General features: G+C 37.2%; 2 protein-coding genes and 1 pseudogene across 2 annotated transcripts; all 3 read left to right on the forward strand.

The window, feature by feature from the left end:
- The first annotated feature begins 9,044 nt into the window (after positions 1–9,044).
- On the forward strand, positions 9,045–9,969 carry LOC137737432 (geranyl diphosphate phosphohydrolase). Its single transcript, XM_068476897.2, has 2 exons — positions 9,045–9,243; positions 9,498–9,969. The coding sequence occupies exons 1-2, from the start codon at positions 9,087–9,089 to the stop codon at positions 9,791–9,793; spliced, it is 453 nt and encodes a 150-aa protein (XP_068332998.2). The 5' UTR covers positions 9,045–9,086; the 3' UTR covers positions 9,794–9,969.
- A 3,354-nt stretch (positions 9,970–13,323) lies between these two features.
- LOC148692049 (geranyl diphosphate phosphohydrolase pseudogene) lies at positions 13,324–13,923 on the forward strand (annotated as a pseudogene).
- A 5,195-nt stretch (positions 13,924–19,118) lies between these two features.
- On the forward strand, positions 19,119–20,420 carry LOC137738363 (protein MIZU-KUSSEI 1). The gene has a single exon (XM_068477999.2). The coding sequence runs from the start codon at positions 19,396–19,398 to the stop codon at positions 20,191–20,193; it is 798 nt and encodes a 265-aa protein (XP_068334100.2). The 5' UTR covers positions 19,119–19,395; the 3' UTR covers positions 20,194–20,420.
- The last annotated feature ends 209 nt before the right edge of the window (positions 20,421–20,629 follow it).

Raw genomic sequence — 20,629 nt, forward strand, 5'->3', positions numbered from 1 at the left:
GTCACCAGAGCAGTGTTGGCAGATGAAGATCAAGAGCCTCGTAATATGGAACCAAACATGTGTGATGGTTGGGATTGGTATGAGTGGAACAATCTCCCTACGCCACTCCTTTGGCCTTTGGAGAGGGCGGTGCATGCCTGATTTAATCCTATCCGTCCATGATTGAATTAGTCAGGGCAGATTTAATCTGTTAATCAAAAATAAAAAAGAACCAATTAATCTATGTACGTGAATAAAGATGCTGGATAGTTATGCTCCGAATTAGCATTGGTGTGTTATTGTTTTATTTTTTGGTATATGACAGCATAGACAGTTTGTTGCTATTGGTTTTTTTGAAGAAATGGATTTTCAAAGTTACGTTTTTACTTAAAAGAAAATTGTAATTGATTATATGGGGCTTTGAAAAAATCCGATGACGAGTAGGAAAAACTGAAACAAATTTCCTGATCAGAACCCAGTGCTGGTCTTAAGCTTTTTGCGGCCCTGGGGGACACTAAAAATATGCCCTAACATAACTTCACATAAAATATATTTATTTTAGTATTAATACGTATGTACATAAAATATTAAAGAAAATAGACATTTTTCGTATCAGGGAACTTTTTGGACAAATGATAGATAATCTCTACTGAACTAATTAAAAACTATGGCGAAAGGAATTTGAACACGAGACCTTGAGTGCAAGGGCAAACACTATAGGACCTTTCAAATGAATTTTTCATAATTTAAAATCTCTAATTTTTATACGTAAGCAATAAATGAAAACGAAAAACTGCTACTACTAAAGACCACATATATTAATTTAACTATTGTTTTTTTTTTTGTTTTGTTTTTTTTTTTTTTTTGAGTTCTTATGAAAGGTCACACTTCACTCCAAATTTATAAACATCATAAGGAAAAATTATAGAAGTATAGGATGATATTTTTGGATTGCCGATAACAACACTTTATTTAACAAAAAAATAAAACACCTTAAGTAGGATTTGAACCTAAGACCAATCAGTTAACAATCAACCACTCTACCACTGAGCTACTAAGGAACAACGGACTTAAAGAAGCCGACTCTCATTCTTGGACCAACCTTTCCTCTAGATTCATCGTCTATTTTGGATTTTATCAATTGCATTGATCTTTCCTTTCTCTTGGTGAATCAGATCTCAATCTTTTCTCTTGACAAATAATACAATAAAAAATTAGTGACTCCACAGAGTCGAAGATGGAGTAAACCTACATCTGCGGAGTCACTAATTTTTTATTGTATTATTTGTCTAATTAAATGTAGGTTTATTCTATCTTCGACTCCGTGGAGCTTTGTCGAAACAGTCATCCTGACAAGTTATACCACTCCACCTAAGAGAATTATCAACAGCAAAGTTCAAGCACACAATTATAAGAGAATTATCGACAAGCCCTGAATTGGCTTCAATCTTCTTATGGCCTGTGATGTCATTTTGTTTTATTTTAAGCAAATTTGAGTTTTCAATTTTAAGAGAATTATCGACCTTTGCTGTTGTTGGTGCAATGCAATTAATCAGGTATGACTCTTAATTATTTTGGGTTGTCATACTTTGCTTTATCGAGTTTTTTTTTTTCATTTGGATTAGTCAAATTTTTGTTAGATTACATGATGTATTGTTAGTTGTTAGGCACTGCCATGTGTCTCTATTGTATTGGTGAGTCTAGAAGTTAGTTATGTGTAGTTGTATTTATAAAAAGGAATAGGTTGTAATAACTGGATATATGAAAAGTTTCAGTTTCTCTCACTACTCTCTCTCTTCGAATTCTCTCTGCATTTCTCCATAGCTAAATCTCAGCGTTAACATGGTATCAGAGCCTGCCAAGGTTAACACCATTGGTTGACGATTCCTGTGCTTCCGCTCGTTTTCCGATTCCTGTGCTTCTGTTCGTCTTCGGTGCTCCGGTTCGTCTTCGTTGTTCCGGTGACGGTTTGTTGGTGCGTGTTGGTGGCATTTCTACAAACCCTAGAAAAATTTTTTTGGGGTTTCTTGAGCTCGTCGGTGGTATTTCTTCTCTCGGTCGATCTTTTGTTCGTCATCGCTTGTTGAATTCGTTGTTGCTCCTTGGATCTGTGGCTGGATCCATCTTCAATTTGTCTCGTCGTTGTAGTTGAGGTGTTTTCTTTCGATATCTCTGCTTGATTCGATTTATTACTGGTTCTTGAATTGTTGATTCTTGGCCATTGTTGCTTTGTGATTCTCTATCTCTTGGATTTATTGAGTCTCTGATTGGATTAGTCATGGTTACTACTGCTCAACTAGCACTCACACAATCACCTATCTCTTCGCTTATACCTAGTGTTGGAAACACTGTTACTGTGAAGTTGGATGATTCGAACTATGTTACTTGGAAATTTCAGATAGAATTGTTGCTAGAAGGGAATGGCATTATGGGGTTTGTTGATGGATCTATTACCTGTCCTTCGAAATATGATGATTCGGGTTCTGATGGTGAATTGATAGTTAATAACTCTTCAATCACTGATGCTTATAAAGTTTAGACAATACATGATAAAGCTCTTATGACTTTGATTACTGCAACACTATCCACTGCTGCTTTATCCTGTGTAATTGGTTGTCAAAGCTCACGAGCAATGTGGAATAATCTTAAAGAGCGATTTGCAAATATGACTCGTACTAGCATTGTTCAAATGAAGATTGATATGCAAAACATCAAGAAAGGGCCAAAATCCATTGATCTTTACTTGCAGAGAATTAAAGATTGCAGGGATCAATTAGCCACTGCTGGTGTTGTGATTTCTGATGAGGATATTGTCATTGTAGCTCTGAGAGGCTTACCTACATAATATAATATCATTAAGTCTGTAATTCGAGGGCGAGAGAATCTGGTTTCACTTAAAGAGCTAAGATCTCAGTTGAAGGCAGAAGAGTCTACATTGGAAGAGGTCATCAAATCACCCTCTTTAATGGCAGCTATGCTTGCAAATACTTCCCGTTCAGTTTATGACACTAGTGGCTCTTCCCATACTACCACTCCCACTGGCAATTTTGATTTTGGGTCATATGTTCCTTCTGGTTCCCAGATGTCTCAGTTTTAGCCACTGTCTTTTTCTCCTAACAATGGTCCTGTTGCATTTGTCTCTCAGACTGGTTCTGGGACTTATAACAACTTCAGGGGAAATAACTACAAGTTCAGGGGTAAAAGCAAGAAGTTTAATTCTGGTTTTCATCAACCATCTGGTTATCAAGGCTCTGCACAACCTTCATTTCCATCTCAGTCTCAGTTTCAGCATCCTGGCTCTCCGATAGTTCCAGATCAATCATTTCAACCTTTGTTTATTTGTCAAATATGTGATAAAAAAGGCCATGTAGCTCTCAATTGTTTTCAGAATGGTTGCCAAATATGTGACAGAAAAGGACACACTACTACCACCTGCTTTGACAGACTCAACTCTGCACCTGTTTCTGTGCCTTCATTTCAGAAATACTCTCCATCTTCCAATGTGATTCAACAGCATCCATTTCACTCTTCTACACCACAGTTGTCACATCAATTTCAGTCTTCAAATCCATTTAAATCTCAAGTGCAGAATCCTACTGTGATGTCTCATTCTCAGTATTCAAATGGGATGTTTTCTCCTCAACATGGTTCAACTGGTGCTTTTACTGCAAGAACCAATTTCTCTCCTAGAGCACCACAGCAAGATTATTGGTTACTCGATTCAGGAGCAACCAATCATATGACATCTGATTTGTCCAATTTGCAAGCTGCAACTCCTTATTCTTCATCAGAGACAGTGACTAGCGCTAGTGGTGAAGGTTTACAAATTAAACACATTGGTCAAGCTCGTTTATCTAATTCATCACATACACTTGCGTTAAAATCTGTGTTACATGTTCCACACTTATCACAACACTTATTGTCTATGCATCACGAATTTTCTGTGTGTATACAGGACAAGGTCACCAACAAGGTACTATACCAAGGACTGAGTAACCAAGCTGTCTATCCACTTCCCATTCTTAAACAACCACAGCCCTCTCCTGCAGCATTTCTTGGACAGAAAATCAATACCTATCTCTGGCATTGCAGATTGGGTCATCCAACCAACTCTGTAACTCAAGTAGCCCTTCGTAAGTCTGGTATTAATTTTCCCTGTAATTCCACATCTCAAACTTGTATTGATTGCTTACAAGGCAAGTTTACAAAGTTACCTTTTCCCTTAGTGGCTTCAAAGTCTCTTGTTCCTTTTGAAGTCTTGCATACTGATGTATGGGGTCCCTCTCCTACCAAGTCTTTAGAAGGGTATCGCTATTATGTCTCGTTTATAGATGAATGTACACGTTATACATGGATATTTCCCATGATTAATAAAGCTGCTGTCTTTGAGATATTTGTGCACTTCCAAGCTTATATTCATACCTCTTTTTCTGCACATATTAAAGTCCTACAGAGTGATGGTGGGCGAGAGTATACTAGTATTCTATTTCAAAATTTTCTAAATCTAAAGGGATTGTCCACCAAAAATCATGTCCCTACACTCCTGAGCAGAATGGTTTAGCTGAGCGAAAGAATAGGCATCTTGTTGAAACTGCTATCACATTACTTCAAAAAGCTTCCCTCTCACCTGAGTTTTGGTTTCATGCCTGTGCTACAGCTACTTATCTTATTAATAGAATGCCTACCTCTGTGTTAAAGATGCACTCTTCTTTTGAGATGTTGTTTCAGTCTCCACCTTGCCTTGAGCATTTAAAGATTTTTGGCTGTGCATGTTATCCTTCCCTGAAACCCTATAGACAACATAAACTGGAACCTAAAACCATACAATGCATTTTCTTGGGGTATGTTGCTCAATATAAAGGTTACATTTGTTATGATACCAAGGCTAATAAGCTCATTGTGTCTAGACATGTCTTATTTGATGAAACTGTTTTTCCTAGTGCTCAAGGGTTGTCCAAGTCTTGTCTCCAATCTGATATCTTCACCCAACCACATCCACACTTGATTAGTCACTCTAATACCTTTCATCATCCTCCCATCATACCAATACCATTTCCACAAATACCATCTTCTTCTCAAGTCCCTGTTACTCAGTCCGACTCTCCAACACTTGGTGATCTTGTCTCTACTGGAGGTGCAATTGTCTCAGATTCTACTGATTCTCAAGTTCCTGATCTACAACCTGGAGGTTCACTTGTCTCAGATTCTGAATACAACCCTGCTGTAACTACCTCTCAAGTTCCTGATCTGCAACATGTTTATGTGCTCAATATTAATGCACATCCAATGCAAACACGGTCCAAGTCTGGGATCTCTAAAAAGAAGGCCTTTTCTGCTTCCATGTCCATTGATTCCTATCTGGATAGGGAACCTCAGTCTTTCAGTGCTGCTTCAAAGTGTTCTCAGTGGAAATGTGCAATGAATGAGGAGATGGAAGCTCTTATTACACAGAAGACATGGACCTTAGTTCCCCTTCCACCTCACAAGAACCTGGTGGGTTGTAAGTGGATTTATAAGGTTAAAAGACATCCTGATGGGTCTGTTGCGAGGTATAAGGCTCGTCTAGTAGCCAAGGAGTTCTCTCAGGAAGCAGGTCTTGATTATTATGAGACCTTTAGTCCTGTAGTTAAACCTACTACAGTCAGATTGATGTTATCATTGGCTGCTACAAAGGGGTGGAAACTTAAACAATTAGATGTCAAGAATGCTTTTCTGCATGGCTTTCTAGATGAAGAAGTGTATATGTCTCAACCACAGGGGTTTATTGACAAGGATCATCCAGAATTTGTGTGCAAACTTGAAAGGTCTTTGTATGGCCTTAAACAGGCTCCCCGAGCGTGGAATGAAAGGTTTTCCCGATTTCTTCTTAGTTTGGGTTTTAAAGCATCATATGCAGATCCTTCTCTTTATGTCCAAAATAATGGTCATTCCATTGTTGTGTTGCTTCTTTATGTTGATGACATTATACTAAGTGGAGATGATGATTCTCATGTTCAATCTGTGATCCACCAATTAACCAAGGAGTTTGATATGAAGGATTTAGGAATTCTACACTATTTTCTTGGTCTGCAAATTGAGTATCAATCTCAGGGAATCCTTATTCATCAGTCCAAATATATTAAGGACTTGCTGCACAAGACAAATATGCTAGACAGTAAACCTTGTACTACCCCTTGTCATCCTCATCAAAAGCTATTAACTCATGGTAGTCCTCCAGTTCCTGATCCAGGTATTTACAGAAGTATAGTTGGTGCCCTCCAGTATTTGACGTTTACTAGACCTGATATAGCCTATTCGGTTAATCAAGTCTGTCAATTCATGCATTCTCCCCTTGAAAGTCATTTTGTTGCAGTCAAGCGTATCTTGAGGTATCTCAAAGGGACTATGCAGCTTAGCTTGTGTTATAAACCTGGCAGTTTGAATATTAAAGCTTACACAGATGCTGATTGGGCTGGGGATCCCAATGACCGAAGATCAACTACTGGTTTCATTGTGTTTTTAGGCAACAATCCCATTTCTTGGAGTTCGAAGAAGCAGCATACTGTTAGTCGGTCTTCTACTGAGGCCGAGTATAGAGCAATGGCCACTACAACTGCTGAGGTGGTATGGCTTCAACAATTACTCAAGGATCTGTCTCTTTCTTCGTCAGTTACTTCTTTGCTTCATTGCGACAACATATCTGCCATGGCTCTAGCAACTAATCCCATTTTGCATTCTAAAGCTAAACACATCGAAATAGACTGCCATTTTGTGCGTGAAAGGGTTCAGCAAGGCACAATTTTGTTGCAGTTTGTTGCCTCATCTGAACAATTTGCTGATATCCTTACCAAGGGTTTGTGTTTTCCATTGTTTAGCTCTCATTGTAACAATCTTATGCTTGGGATTGCCTAGCATTAGATTGAGGGGGAATGTTAGATTACATGATGTATTGTTAGTTGTTAGGCATTGCCATGTGTCTCTATTGTATTGGTGAGTCTAGAAGTTAGTTATGTGTAGTTGTATTTATAAAAAGGAATAGGTTGTAATAACTGGATATATGAAATGTTTCAGTTTCTCTCACTACTCTCTCTTCGAATTCTCTCTGCATTTCTCCATAGCTAAATCTCAGCATTAACAATTTTTGCTATATTTTAGTTCGGTTTGTTCTTCATAAAGTTTGGAAATATATTCATACTATTGGATGGTCTAAGGTGTGTGTGCAAGTCTGGTGCTCTTGGGAATGGAATCTAGAAGAAACAAAGAAACAACAGCTTTTTGGAGTGTCCCGGAACTTTCGAATACATGTTTTACGTTTATATGCCGCAAAGATCTTGATTGTGAATCATTCAATGATTCGACTTCTTGTTGCATAGATTTAAGGTTTCTAATATGATTTTCTGTCATCGTTCTCCTTACGCTTGAGCTTCTCAACCAACTAGATGGATTTGAGGCAACAAACACAATAAAGTTACTTTAGCAAATGCGGATTTATTGAAATCGAAACATTGACTTCTAAACATTTCGTTTAATTGACAGCCACCCTCTTCAAATGCACCTTATATACGTTTTAATGGTCGCAAATCGTGTTGAAACACCAAGATTAATATTACTGGGATTAGATAATAAAAGCAAAAGATGAGAACACACAAAAACGATAAAGGAAGATGTTGTGGGTAAAAGTAAGATTAAAATTCATAGTATATCAGATGATGTTGTGGGTAAAATGTAAGAATAAAATTCATTGTATTTGAAAATTAGCATTCGTGATTAAAGATACCAAGATTTGGTAATGACACCATCACGTTACAAGTAGGCTTTATGTTTTTGTATGTAGATATTGTTAATCTTTCGTTTTAGATAAATGTATCAAAACATATCATCATTATTTGGTCATGACAACTTGAAGAAATGTGACATGTGCACTATAATTAAAAGTTAACGCAATGTTTGTTTATACATTATCAAACACATTTAGAAAAACTTTAGAGGCACATAGCATTCGTGATAAATAAAAAGCCTTTCGCACGCATGATTACGCATGCAAAAAGCCTAGTATAAGATAAATTGATAACAATGATGAAGGTTTATTATTTATCTAAAACAAAACAAAACCTTGTATATATGAAGCAACGTAAATTTTTTTGATGCCCTTTAGTTTTTGGGGCCACAGCGGTCGCCCTTGTCGGAACCGTGTATTTTCTCAATCTTCTTCTTCGCCTAGCGTAAATAGAATAGCTTCGCCCACAAAATCCGTCCCCTTATCAAAAAAATTAAGCTCATGGTCAAGCGACACTCATAGTTGAAGAGAATTTTCCGAAGATAATTGAAATTTCATAATTGAAACAATGTATTTTTTTTATCCTCATTTAATAATTATCTCTATAAAATTTCAATCGAATATCATCGAGTCATTGAAGCAAATCAATGATGTTGGTATCAAGTAACATATTCATGAATACCAACAATTTATTAATACACATAGATGACTAAATGGTCTCGAATTCAAATGAATTTTTATAAGAAAAATTTTAAATGATAACGAGAAAATAGATTATTTTGATTATGAGATTTAAATGCAAAGAATGAGTAAGATGGCACGCCCATGTGTTGGATGCAAAGTTGTCCCTAACTTGATACTAGGTTATTCTTGTGACACTTGTCCAATAGTTATCCAAGAAAAATTAGAAACCGTCCGCAAATATTGGTTAGCATTCACATCTAGTCAGTTCACACATGGAAAAAGTGTTGTATACAACATGGTACTACAATAATCAGTCATGAAGTCTGGAGGCAGATTGTATGGCCTCCCTTTATCATGTCTTTCTTATTTGTTTTTATTTGTGCAGTAACGGTTAAATTACGTTAATATTTTATATTTTTATTACTTTTTTGTCTTATTATCTTTATAAAAAAAATCAATATAAAATATTGACATTGCTTAACCGTGACCGTACAATATAGGAGGGGATAGAAAGGGCATGGTAATGGGAGGGCAGACACTCTGCCTCCATGAAGTTTTGGACCAAGTTTTCATATTCAGGATTGACCGACTCATTGAGTAGTCCACTATTTATAGAAGGCGAGGCTGTTAGGCTACGACATGAAGTGCAAACTAAGACACAAAAAGCATGGTTGAGCAAACACAAAACATGCAAAACGGGATTGCGGCGCCGAGAGTGGTGGTTGTGGTGTGCCTGTTGAAAGGGAAGAAGGTGCTCTTAGGACGCCGTCGTTCCTCCATTGGTGACTCCAAGTTTTCCCTCGCTAGCGGTCACCTGGAGTTCGGTAAATCATTCTTTCATTTGAAAACCCGCACAACACTAATACAGATATTGTGTCACAAATATTTGCATCTTACCAATTTCACAGCACGACAAGTTTGATAATTTTGTAACAAAAAACATTTCATTAATATTAGAAATGAACTATTATTATATATTGTACTTTATTCCATCAATTGTTGGATGTAAAATTCGTTTATTTTTCAAAACCTATTGCTTCAATGTGGGATATTCAATTTGTATTTTGTGTTTGTGCAGGTGAGAGCTTTGAGGAGTGTGCAGCAAGAGAGCTGAAGGAAGAAACTGACTTGGACATTAAAAATATAGAATTGCTGACGGTCACAAACCATGTGTTTCGAGAGGAAGCGAAGCCGTGCCACTACGTGGCGATTGTCACCAGAGCAGTGTTAGCAGATGAAGATCAAGAACCTCGTAATATGGAGCCAAACATGTGTGATGGTTGGGATTGGTACGAGTGGGATAATCTCCCTGAGCCACTCTTTCGGCCTTTGGAGAAGGCGGTGCAGGCCGGATTTAATCCTTTCCGTCCATGATCTAATTAGTCCAGGGCAGATTGAATATGTTAACAAAAAATAAAAAAGAACCAATTAATCAGTCTACGTAAATAAAGATGCTAGAGAGTTCTGCTCCGAATTAGTGTTGTCTGTTGTAGTTTTTTTTCTTTTGGTATATGATAATATAGATAGTTTGTTGCTATTGGTTTTTTGAATAGATGGATTCTCGAAGGTATGTTTTTACTTAGAAGAAAATCGTAATTGGCTATGGGGCTTTGGAAAAATCCGATGATGACTAGGAAAAATTGAGACAAATTTCATGATCGTAACCATATATGTATTTTCTCAATTTTCATTAATTTTAGAAAAATATTTGCATTCACTTCTTAAGGTGTCTTGACCCTTGAAACCAATGTATGTTAATCATAAAAATTCCAAAATCGAAACATTATATTTTCTTAATCCTTATTTAATGATTATTTCTATAAAATTTTAATCAAATCAGATATCGTTGAGTTCCCTAAACAAATTGACGATGTTAGTATGAAGCAACACATTTGTGAATATTATTCATTTATTTGATACATATAGATGACCAAACGATCTTGAGTTTAAATGAATTTTCATAGAGTATATTTTTAAATAATAATCAAGAAAACACATTATTTTAATTATAAAATTTACGTTGTAAAAAAATGTTAATCGCAAAGAATGAATAAGATGGTACACCATATGATGGATGTAAGTTGTCCCTAACTTGATACTGGCTAATTTTTTGACACATTTTCACGAGTTAACCCGTAACCCCTTAAAAATACACTTTCACGTCTGAACTTTAATTATTGGGTGGTTTAACTGATCAATACACGTTCATATCGCGAAGAACTGAAAAATCATGCCAAAAAACAAATTAATTTGATGTGAAAACAAATTCTTATGTGTGCTCGACCGCGCGCATGTGTGTGGAAGTACAAGGGGTGATATGTCCTTATTATGAATTTATGAGATGAGCAACTAGCATATATGAAATTTTCAACACCTTCGAAAGAGTTGAATATCGTAAAGGCTTCGAGAAAGTTGAGGTTGGATAAAATGTGGCCAAACCAAATTTAATGCCCCAATAATTTTGACTTTATTTAGGAACTCCTACGATGAAAGCCATCGTGCAACGACAATAGCTAAGGTTATTAGCCTTGTAGTTGTCGACAGAGAACACACTGTGCAAAACAAAGAAAATGATGTTTGAAAATCAATTTTTTAATAATGAATTTAAAACATGACGTGTTTGTAATGTTAAATTTTGTAGTTACATTTCTGTGATCAGGGCCGTCTTTAACATTTTGGAGGCCGTGTACGAAATTTATAAAATGGCCAATTTTTAATATAGTTTTTCCAAAAAAAAAAAAATGTAGGGCAGTATCTTGTTACTAGAAATCAATAACTTAACTCAAAACAAACTTTAGGACTCACTGATTGTAAGTTTACAATTGTCATTAAATAATAAGTAAAAAGAGTTGCAAACATAACCTTCATTAAATAATCAAAAGTAGTTTAATCTTAAGCAACCAAATAAGAAAAAAACAAGCTTTAAAAACTCTAACTTTAAAGTTTCACCTGAATATATATCATTATTATATAATAAAATTGAAAAGAAAATCGGTTTTTAATGTGTTATTGGCATTCATAATATCTAATTGTGCAATTCCAAATTTCTATACTTAGAAGAAAAAAAATTTACACTTATAAGAAGAGTAATTTTTTAATATATAACAGATACCAAAATTTTTTTAAGGTCCTATGCAATTACATCTTTCGCTTCCTCTCAACGCTGCCTCTGATCTAGCTCAGATGGAACTAGTTAGTTTCCAGCCAAGTATTCATTGTCTCAATTATATGATGTGATTTCTATCTCGACTCATTAAAGCATTACAACATGCAAGAGAGGATTATCTCATACTTCGAGTTTTCAATTTTTTTTTTAATAAACGATATTATCTATAGTAAAGGAGAGGGGTGAGCTTAGCCTCATTGAACTAACAATAATGTGGTTCAAATTCGCCCTTAACAAGAATCAAACCTAAAACCTCTCACTTACAAATTAAAAGAAATATCACTAGACTATAATACTAAGTAACACTTCGAGTCTTCAATTAGACTCCAATCGGCGCTGGACCCGTCCTTTTTTGTTACACTTACAGCGTCAACCATAAATGTCTATTGATGTCTAAGACCATACCGGTAGCCGTCCAGTTATTTGCTGTGACCGGAGAAAACTTGGAAAAGGACACACCGACAACGTTACTAGTATTTTTCCTAAATGCATACAACTTTTTGTTTTTTTTTTTTGTTTTTTTTGTTTTTTGTTTTTTAAAGAACTGGAAACATAAATAACCAGGGCGAAAGCCAAACGTACATAAACATGAGAGGGCAGTGCCGGGGTTAGGAACCGTAAGACGCTGCCAAAGAACCAAGCATCACCCCAAAGCACCCCCGCAGCAAAAACCTATTAAGGACGGCATGGAAGACCATCCTTATTGAGAATGTGAATTAATGAAGATGGGCGCCGTCTAACCCAAGTTTAATCACACATCTCCATGTTCTTCCTTGACGCCAAACAGTCTACCGTCTAGTTGGCCAATCTTGGTATCCAAGACTAGCAACAACCCTGGAAAGAATTTTCCAGACTTAAAATTCCTTCTAAGATTGGAAAATTTTCCCAGCTGCCATTAGAAATATCTCCTTGCAGTGAAGAGATTACCTCAATGGAGTCTGATTCCGCCGTAACCCAATGCAAGCCCAACTCCGCCGCCAACTCACAACCCCAAAGCATCGCCAACGCCTCAGCAACCACCACCTTCGGAGCTATAAGAGAATGCTTACGGTGGGGAATTGCCAACCCACAATCCCGAAGCATCGCCAACGCCTCAACATTCAGTTTGATATTAGGGTAATTTAGGGGGCACCAGTGGGGAATTGGCCTAGATGAATCAGGAGGTGACCGAGGAATACGAGAGCCTGCCAAAAGGAAGCCGATGTGAAGGAAATAGCATGCACCACCTGATAAGGAGCAATGGCTTTTGCATTGAAGACATTATATATGTAAACGTAATATATTTTAATCTCATCTTACGCTAAAATGAACCTAATATAATATTAATGATGTGTTGACAACTCTATTAAAATTTCTCTCATATATACATGCAAGTATTTTTTTTTCTTCCGGATAAGCACAATACTCGAAGATGGAGCACCTATATATCTATGTCTTACGTCAGTTAATGCATGGATCTACGCAAATATCATCGCCTTTTTTAAGGGTTATCTTATACACAAATTAAATACAAACTGAAACGATCAAAGATTCAAAGGTCATTGCTGAGATAGAAAATAATAATACAAATGATAACAGTGTTCTGACCAAGAAAGTCCATTTTCAAAGTTCAACTTCTTAGCTGGCCAGAGAGAGTGGCTTGAGCCTGAGCACTCCATCATCGATCTATATATAAGGGTTGGCAGTCAGGCCACATCCACCGCAAAACTATAACACATACTAAGTTTGATATCAAAACATGGTTAACGGAACAATACAGGGTCCGGTGCCGAAAGTGGCAGTGGTGGTGTGTTTGTTGAAAGGGAAGAAGGTGATGTTGGGGCGCCGCCGTTGCTCTCTTGGCGACTCCACCTTTTCCCTCCCTGGTGGCCACCTCGAATTCGGCAAACACACAATAATTGCATATGTATTTATTTTCTTTATCTTAGTTTTTCCGTAAATAGTTATGTTATTTAAACACATAAAATTAACAAATTAATTACTGACCGACTCTCTATTGCATGTATACCCGTTTAAATATTTGTATTTTTGTGTTTGCGTAGGCGAGAGCTTTGAGGAGTGTGCAGCAAGAGAAGTGACGGAAGAAACTGGGTTGGACATTGAGAAGATAGAACTGCTGAATGTCACAAACAACATATTCGAAGACAAAGGCAAGCCGTACCACTACATAGGGATTTATCTGCGAGCAGTGTTGGCAAGTCCCGATCAAGAGCCCGAGAATTTCGAGCCAAACATGTGCGATGGTTTGGATTGGTACGAGTGGGACAATCTCCCCAAACCACTCTTTCGCCCCTTCCAGAATGCGGTGGATTCTGGATTTAATCCTTTTCATGCATGAGAACGAATTCGATTACCTCAATAAAAATGCTTTCTCATGTTTAGAATGCTGGTTCTAATTTGTACGTGTTGTTGATATTGGTTTCTTAAAATAGTATGGTAAATGATAAAATAATTAGCAGATTTGGAATTAGATGATGACATGACACACGAACGTTCAACATTTATGTACATACTTTTGATGTACATTTGACATTAATTTTGTAGGGTCTATTTCATAATATATTTCAACGATCTAAACCGTCTATATTTTTGTAAACATTGTCTTTGAGGTAAGACGTAAAAGATAAACGATTAAATCATTGAAATACATTACAAAATGAGCCATACAAAAATCTGAATCGTCTATACTTTTGTAAACATGGTATTTGATGTAAAACGTAAAAGATAAACGATTAAATCATTGAAATACATTACAAAATGAGCCCTACAAAAATCTGAAATGTCTATATTTTGGTAAACATGGTCTTTGAGGTAAGACGTAAATGATAAACGATTAAATCATTGACATCCATTACAGAATGAGCCATACAAAAACATGTATCAAAATATATGTCAAAATGTGTCCCTCAATCCTAACATATATATCAAAGGATTGCAACAGTACGTAGTCAACCAAGTCCTCTTCTCGAAAGTACTTACATATATTTTAAAGAGAATTTGATTCGGATAAAAATAGATGTGGTTAACCAAACGTAATATTTGCGATTGTGCCCGCCATATTTAGCTAGGTTTGCCTTCTTCCAAAACGCACGGGCGTGCATGGCATGAAGCAGTGATGCAATCATAAGCAAAACTAATGGCCTCAGGACTTGATGGAATTTGCCACCTGCAAACAAGTATATAGTGAGTTTAACTGTTAGAGATATTATGTTTTAAGACCAGTTTTGGTCCATGATTTTTTCATACAAAACAAGATTTCAAACTATTTTGACTTATCGAGAGAAATTTTAACTTAAATGCATAAAAAAAATGCTCTAGCTATATGATACTCACGTATCTTGGTAATACCACATAATTTAGTAAGTGGTGTTTACAAACATCTTCAGGCATTTGAAAAAAAAACATTTTTGGTCTTATTTTTTATTTTTTCTGACCAACTCCTCGTGTATGCTGTTTTATTTCCTTTTTTTTATTATTGACCGTGTCCGTTTTGTTTCCCTTTCTCACACACACACACACACATATGTATGTATGTATGTCCTGGGCCTTAGGCCTTTTGTAGCCCAACCCACCATCTCCATGTCCTACTCGAATTTAGAGGACTCCTGTCCTCCTCATTGGCAAGTAATAAACCATTTTTACTTTCCCTAGCGCCCAAAATCAAAGGTCAAATCCAAAACTAATATGGATTTAGGTCAAACCCTAGCAGCAGTGCACCGCTATGAATCACCGTTCAGCATGCGTTTTGTTTTCCTCTCTTCTGCTTGTCAATTTTTTTCCGACTGCGCTCCCTCCGTCTCTTCTTCTCCTAATTGCCTTTTTGTAAGAACTACATATGTACATGGAAGTTGACAAGCCAGTGCTTTTAAGCGATATCATATGGTATCAGATACTCCCAAGGCTGCCGGCTGAAGTCGCTGATGCGCTTTAAGTGCGTATGCAAGTCTTGGTTCTCCCTCATCCGCAACCCTTCCTTTGTGAACGCTCACCAGAACTATCACAACAACAATAATACTACAAACCACCTATTCCATAATTATTGGCAGGGGTGGTACTCCTCCGCAGAAATAATTGAACAAAGTACGGATTCAGTACCTGTCACCCAACTTCCAGACTTTACTCCACATACTACGTCGACATTACTCCGCATACTACGTCTTTCTCAAGTGAGCAAAGTATCAACGGCTTGGTCTGCGTCAATTATGTTCAGGGTTTTATATTTAATCCTAGCAATAGGGTGTATCGAACTTCACGGTACACTGGCAATTAAGCTCTGCATATCATTGTGGTTTCAGTCCTCTTACGAACGAGTATAAGGTTATCGAAGTTCTGGATGATGACAGGTTTATGTTGAATATTTTTACATCAGGTAAGGACTCATCATGGAGGCCATTGCCGCACGTAGACCTGGATCCTCTAGATTGTCCGTTAAGGAGGAGACTATATATTATCTTAGGGAGGCTCTACAGCTATGTTGTAGTTCGCCCTTTATGTGCAATGCACACCGGTGAGCTAGCGTTCGTCCATTATCAAGCTCCGCTGTTTACTCACCTTAACAAATACAACTTCTGACATTGCGAGTTTCTTGTTTCCCCCAAAACCTCGCATATGCTTTGCTAAAAATCGCATACAAAATTGTTTGAAGATCTCTCATATGCTTCCCCAGCAAAAACATTTGAAGTGACTTTATAAGTAAGCACATAACAGGTGCTTCTTCCCATAAGTGTTTTTGATCTTCGGATTATCAATTTAAACAAGTCCTTAGTCTTATATTGTGGGTTGTGATGAAGTTTGTTTTTGGTTGGTTAACTAGATTACTATTTCGAGTTCTTCTAGCATCATATTTCTCAATGTAACAGAACATGTGTATACTTTTTAAGCACATATTGTTAGGACATCCATATTGTACTATTAAACATATTATGCGCATAGATTATGCTAATAGCATGATGATGTTAGCTCGTAACAAAAATAATATGTTTGTGAGTTGTTATATCTAAATCTGTTATTGTTTTCACTTCAAGTTGTTCGTGCGGATCCTTGTTAGTTGATCCGTGATTATATCTGGTCGGTCCATATTACAAGTTAGGAATCTTATTGTAACATTTCTATGTGGATTGGCGGACTTTTAGAAAAGCTGCCCCAGAATTCAACCACTTTTGACCTAAATAATAGATGGTCCAACTTCACATGTAGAGCATACGCAGATCACGGTGTGTGACAAAATTCTAAGGATTGGCCTCTTACGTAGGGATCTGGCCAATTAAAATTATTCAACCTAATTAAGTAGTTGTTAATTAATGATGGTGATAAGTAGCCAATCTAGCACATCATTTAGCAGAAAGAAGTTTATCGGCTCAATGTTATTCGCCATCATGATTGGATAATTAGGCCTAGTGCTCTAGTGTGAACCAGTAGACACTGGTTGACCAATATTAATAGTTGGAGACGATTTTTAGACTTGTATTTCATACGCCACGTTATAGGTTCAGTTTTTGACGTTAATGAACTATATGATGATGGCCAAACAAAGATTAAAATACTCATGTAAGTCTTCTTGACCTAAAAAAAGGTGAACAACCTTAAAGAAGCCATTAGATGGTCCCTTTTTAAAAAAAATAAAATAAAATAAAAAGAGACTCAAATGTAGACTACTGTTAAGTTTTAACAAAGCCTGGAATATGATCTTACTGTTCCTTACGCATAAACAATTATTTATCATTAACTATAATTACGTTTGACATCGCAAAAATCCAAAGAATTTATACACAAAGATATGATTTGTATACAAAAAGTACATATAAGGTAACTACTTTTGAAAAAAAAAGTTTTGCTCTCTCTTTTTCTTTTTCATCAAATTTGAGAATCACTGCAAGGCAACAGATGATCCAAAACTTAAAGATAGCCAGAATCCAACAGCTTCTGAATCTCATAAAAATATTGTTTGTGAACAATGTCTGCAACTCTCAGACCAGTCATTCTATTGAACCAGAGAGAGAAATTAACAGATATTCAGATGCAAACATAAAAAACAAAGGAAAACAGAAGATAACAAATTAAGGCACAAAACATTACGGGGGCTAATGGTGGCTCCTGGGTACGTGTGTTGGTGCATTGTTACTTGTGGTAGGGGCATGAAGGGACTAAATGGCCGGTACGGTGGTGTGGCCTTAACTGTTTCCAATGCAATAGTCAGTCATTCCATTCCATGTCTACCCCATACCACACGGTCACGCTCCCCTTATTTCATGGGAATAATTTTTGCTCTTTAATCTGATTTATTATTATTGGATGAATTTTGATTTAATTTAATGGTAATTAATGAGATGATACGCGAAATGCATTTTATTTTATGCATGCATGTAGGCAATTCAAACAATTAACAGTTTAATACATGTGTAGAAACCTTTTCATTTTTTCATATAACAATTTACTTTATATACGTGATGGATTGAAATTTATATGTAACAGGTAATGACTCCTCCGCCCTAGTGAATTGTGCAATTTGATTGTCAAATAAAGGCTCATTAGACGGACTAGCTTACTATCGGGAAGCGATTGGATTAGTGGGAACCGTAGGCCCTGCTTCCCCCCGATTTATCGAGGTTTCCCCGTTGTTTCCGATTCGGGGAAATGTTCTAAAAGGATACACACACCAAATGAATCCTCCGTAAAAGAGGAGGACCTTACATATAAGAAATCAAGCAGTGTTCTTTGTACACCCCTTACCTTCACATGATAGACATATTTTTGCTCACCACTCTCAAGTGGTGATAATACTTATCATTCTATTTATCATTATTAGATAAGTCTAAATTTCGAGATATGTGTAGTAGATAGACAAAATTTTCAAAATTTAAACTAATCTAACTGTAATAAATGTAGCAGTATTATCACCACTTGAAAATAGTGAGCAAAAATACACTCTTCACATGACAAAGAATTAGCACAAAGCATTGTCTCCTCTGCTTCCACCATCAAATTATATCTCAATCATCTTTCCACCCTCTCCAAATTCACTTTTCACCTATTCCTCTCTCTCTCTCTCTCTCTCTCTCTCACTCATATTCTCAAGTGGTGAGCGAAAATGCATATTTCCCATGACAAAGAATTAGAGCATTGTCTCCTCTGCTTCCACCATCAAATTATATCAATCATTTTTCCATCAATTGTCCACCCCTTGCCTTCCATAACGGAATTATTTTTGGTCACCCATGCTTACAATCCTATTTATTATTGTTAGATGTATCTAAATTTCGAAATCTGTGTAATAGACAGACAAAAATATCAAAATTTAAATTAATTCAACTAAAATAAATATGGGGGCGCAAAAATTTATATCAATCATCTTTCCATCCCTCCACAAATTCACTTTTCACCTATTCCTCTCTCTCATATTCTCAAGTAGTGAGCAAAATGAACCCTTCACATGACAAAGAGTTAGGACAAGGCTTTGTCTACTCTGCTTTTACCATCAAATTATATCAATCATCTGTCCATCAATTGTCCATTTCCATCCCTCCCCAAATTCACCCTTCAACTATTCCTCTCTCTCTCTCTCTCTCTCTCTCTCCCTCCTTTTAGTTACAGTTAGGTGGGGACTGCTCACCTTCTTTTTGTCAGGATTCTCTAAAGTTAGCCACAGATCATGAGAGATAGTGTTACAAGCAAACAATAAAATCACACACAACACAATCACAATCTTCCATCGTTTTTACTCTCCTCTTCTCTCCCATCACTCCCTCTGAGTCAAACCAACCAAATTTATTAGTGTTCCCCTGTTTCACCACTCTCTTCCAAAACTTTCCAGATGAGGACAATCATGGCAGCAAAGACCCTTCACGATTCATCACTCTCTTTCTCCAGGAGGTACTTCCACTGGAAAAAGAAATCCGAGGACGAGGAGGACGACGACCAGGAAATCTTAAACTTCAGCCACTTGCATTTCTCGGAAGAATCATCGGAGAAAGAAAATCACGAGGAGCTCAGAATCCCAGTCGTCCCGGCAGAAACTGCAGTAATCCCACCAAAGAAACACTCTTTAATGTCGGTCTCCAAGCTCCGCTCGGCTCTCACGGTGTTTGGAAAGAGCCACCGCTCTCACCGCCCCGTACTCGGCCGCAGAGTGATGGGCACTCTGTTCGGTTACCGGCGTGGACACGTCCACCTGGCATTTCAAGACGAACCTAAGTCGGCGCCCGCCTTCCTGATCGAGCTGGCGACGCCGACGAGCGTTCTGGTGCGAGAAATGGCATCTGGGTTGGTGCGGATAGCGCTGGAGACGGAGAAGAAAGCGGAGAAGAAGGGTTTGAAGTTACTGGAGGAGCCGCTGTGGAGGACTTACTGCAACGGGAAGAAATGCGGATTTGCTATGAAGCGGGAGTGCGGCGGTGAGGAGTGGAAGGTGTTGAAAGCTCTGGAGGCGATTTCAATGGGGGCGGGAGTTCTGCCGGCGAGTGACGACGGCGTTGGGGCGGAGGGGGAGCTCATGTACATGAGAGCTAAGTTTGAGAGGGTTGCGGGGTCCAAGGACTCTGAGGCATTTTACATGATGAACCCTGATGGCTCTGGGGGTCCTGAGCTTAGCATTTATTTGCTTAGAGTTTAGCTTAATTAATTAGGCTTGATTAATCCATATTCTGCTTAATTTTGTGATTGAGTTATGAAAACTTGAGGTTGGGTTTTTCTCCTATGTATCTCTCTCTCTCTCTCTCTCTCTCTCTCTCTCTTTTCAAATTTTGTAGCTAATTGAGAATGTCGGATTGTGGGTTTTTATGTATAGGTGTTATGCTTTATTACTTATGAGAAAGAAGCTCATGGTCTTTCAAGTTGGAATTCTTTTTTGTATTCTTCAAAATCCAAAACCAACTCATTTTGACGGAAGTTCTAACGAAGTTGACGAAAATAACCATAGTTGAACGTTTTGATAAGTAAACCGACCAATAATCATGAATTTTTAATTAATGGACGATTACTTTGATTGGGTTAAAATTAATAGATCATTGTTATAATTTATTATTTATGTAAACTACGAAAGCAAGATC

Source organism: Pyrus communis, chromosome 13, assembly GCF_041283825.1.
Source record: "Pyrus communis isolate YQ-2024b chromosome 13, ASM4128382v1, whole genome shotgun sequence".
Lineage (NCBI taxonomy): Eukaryota > Viridiplantae > Streptophyta > Magnoliopsida > Rosales > Rosaceae > Pyrus > Pyrus communis.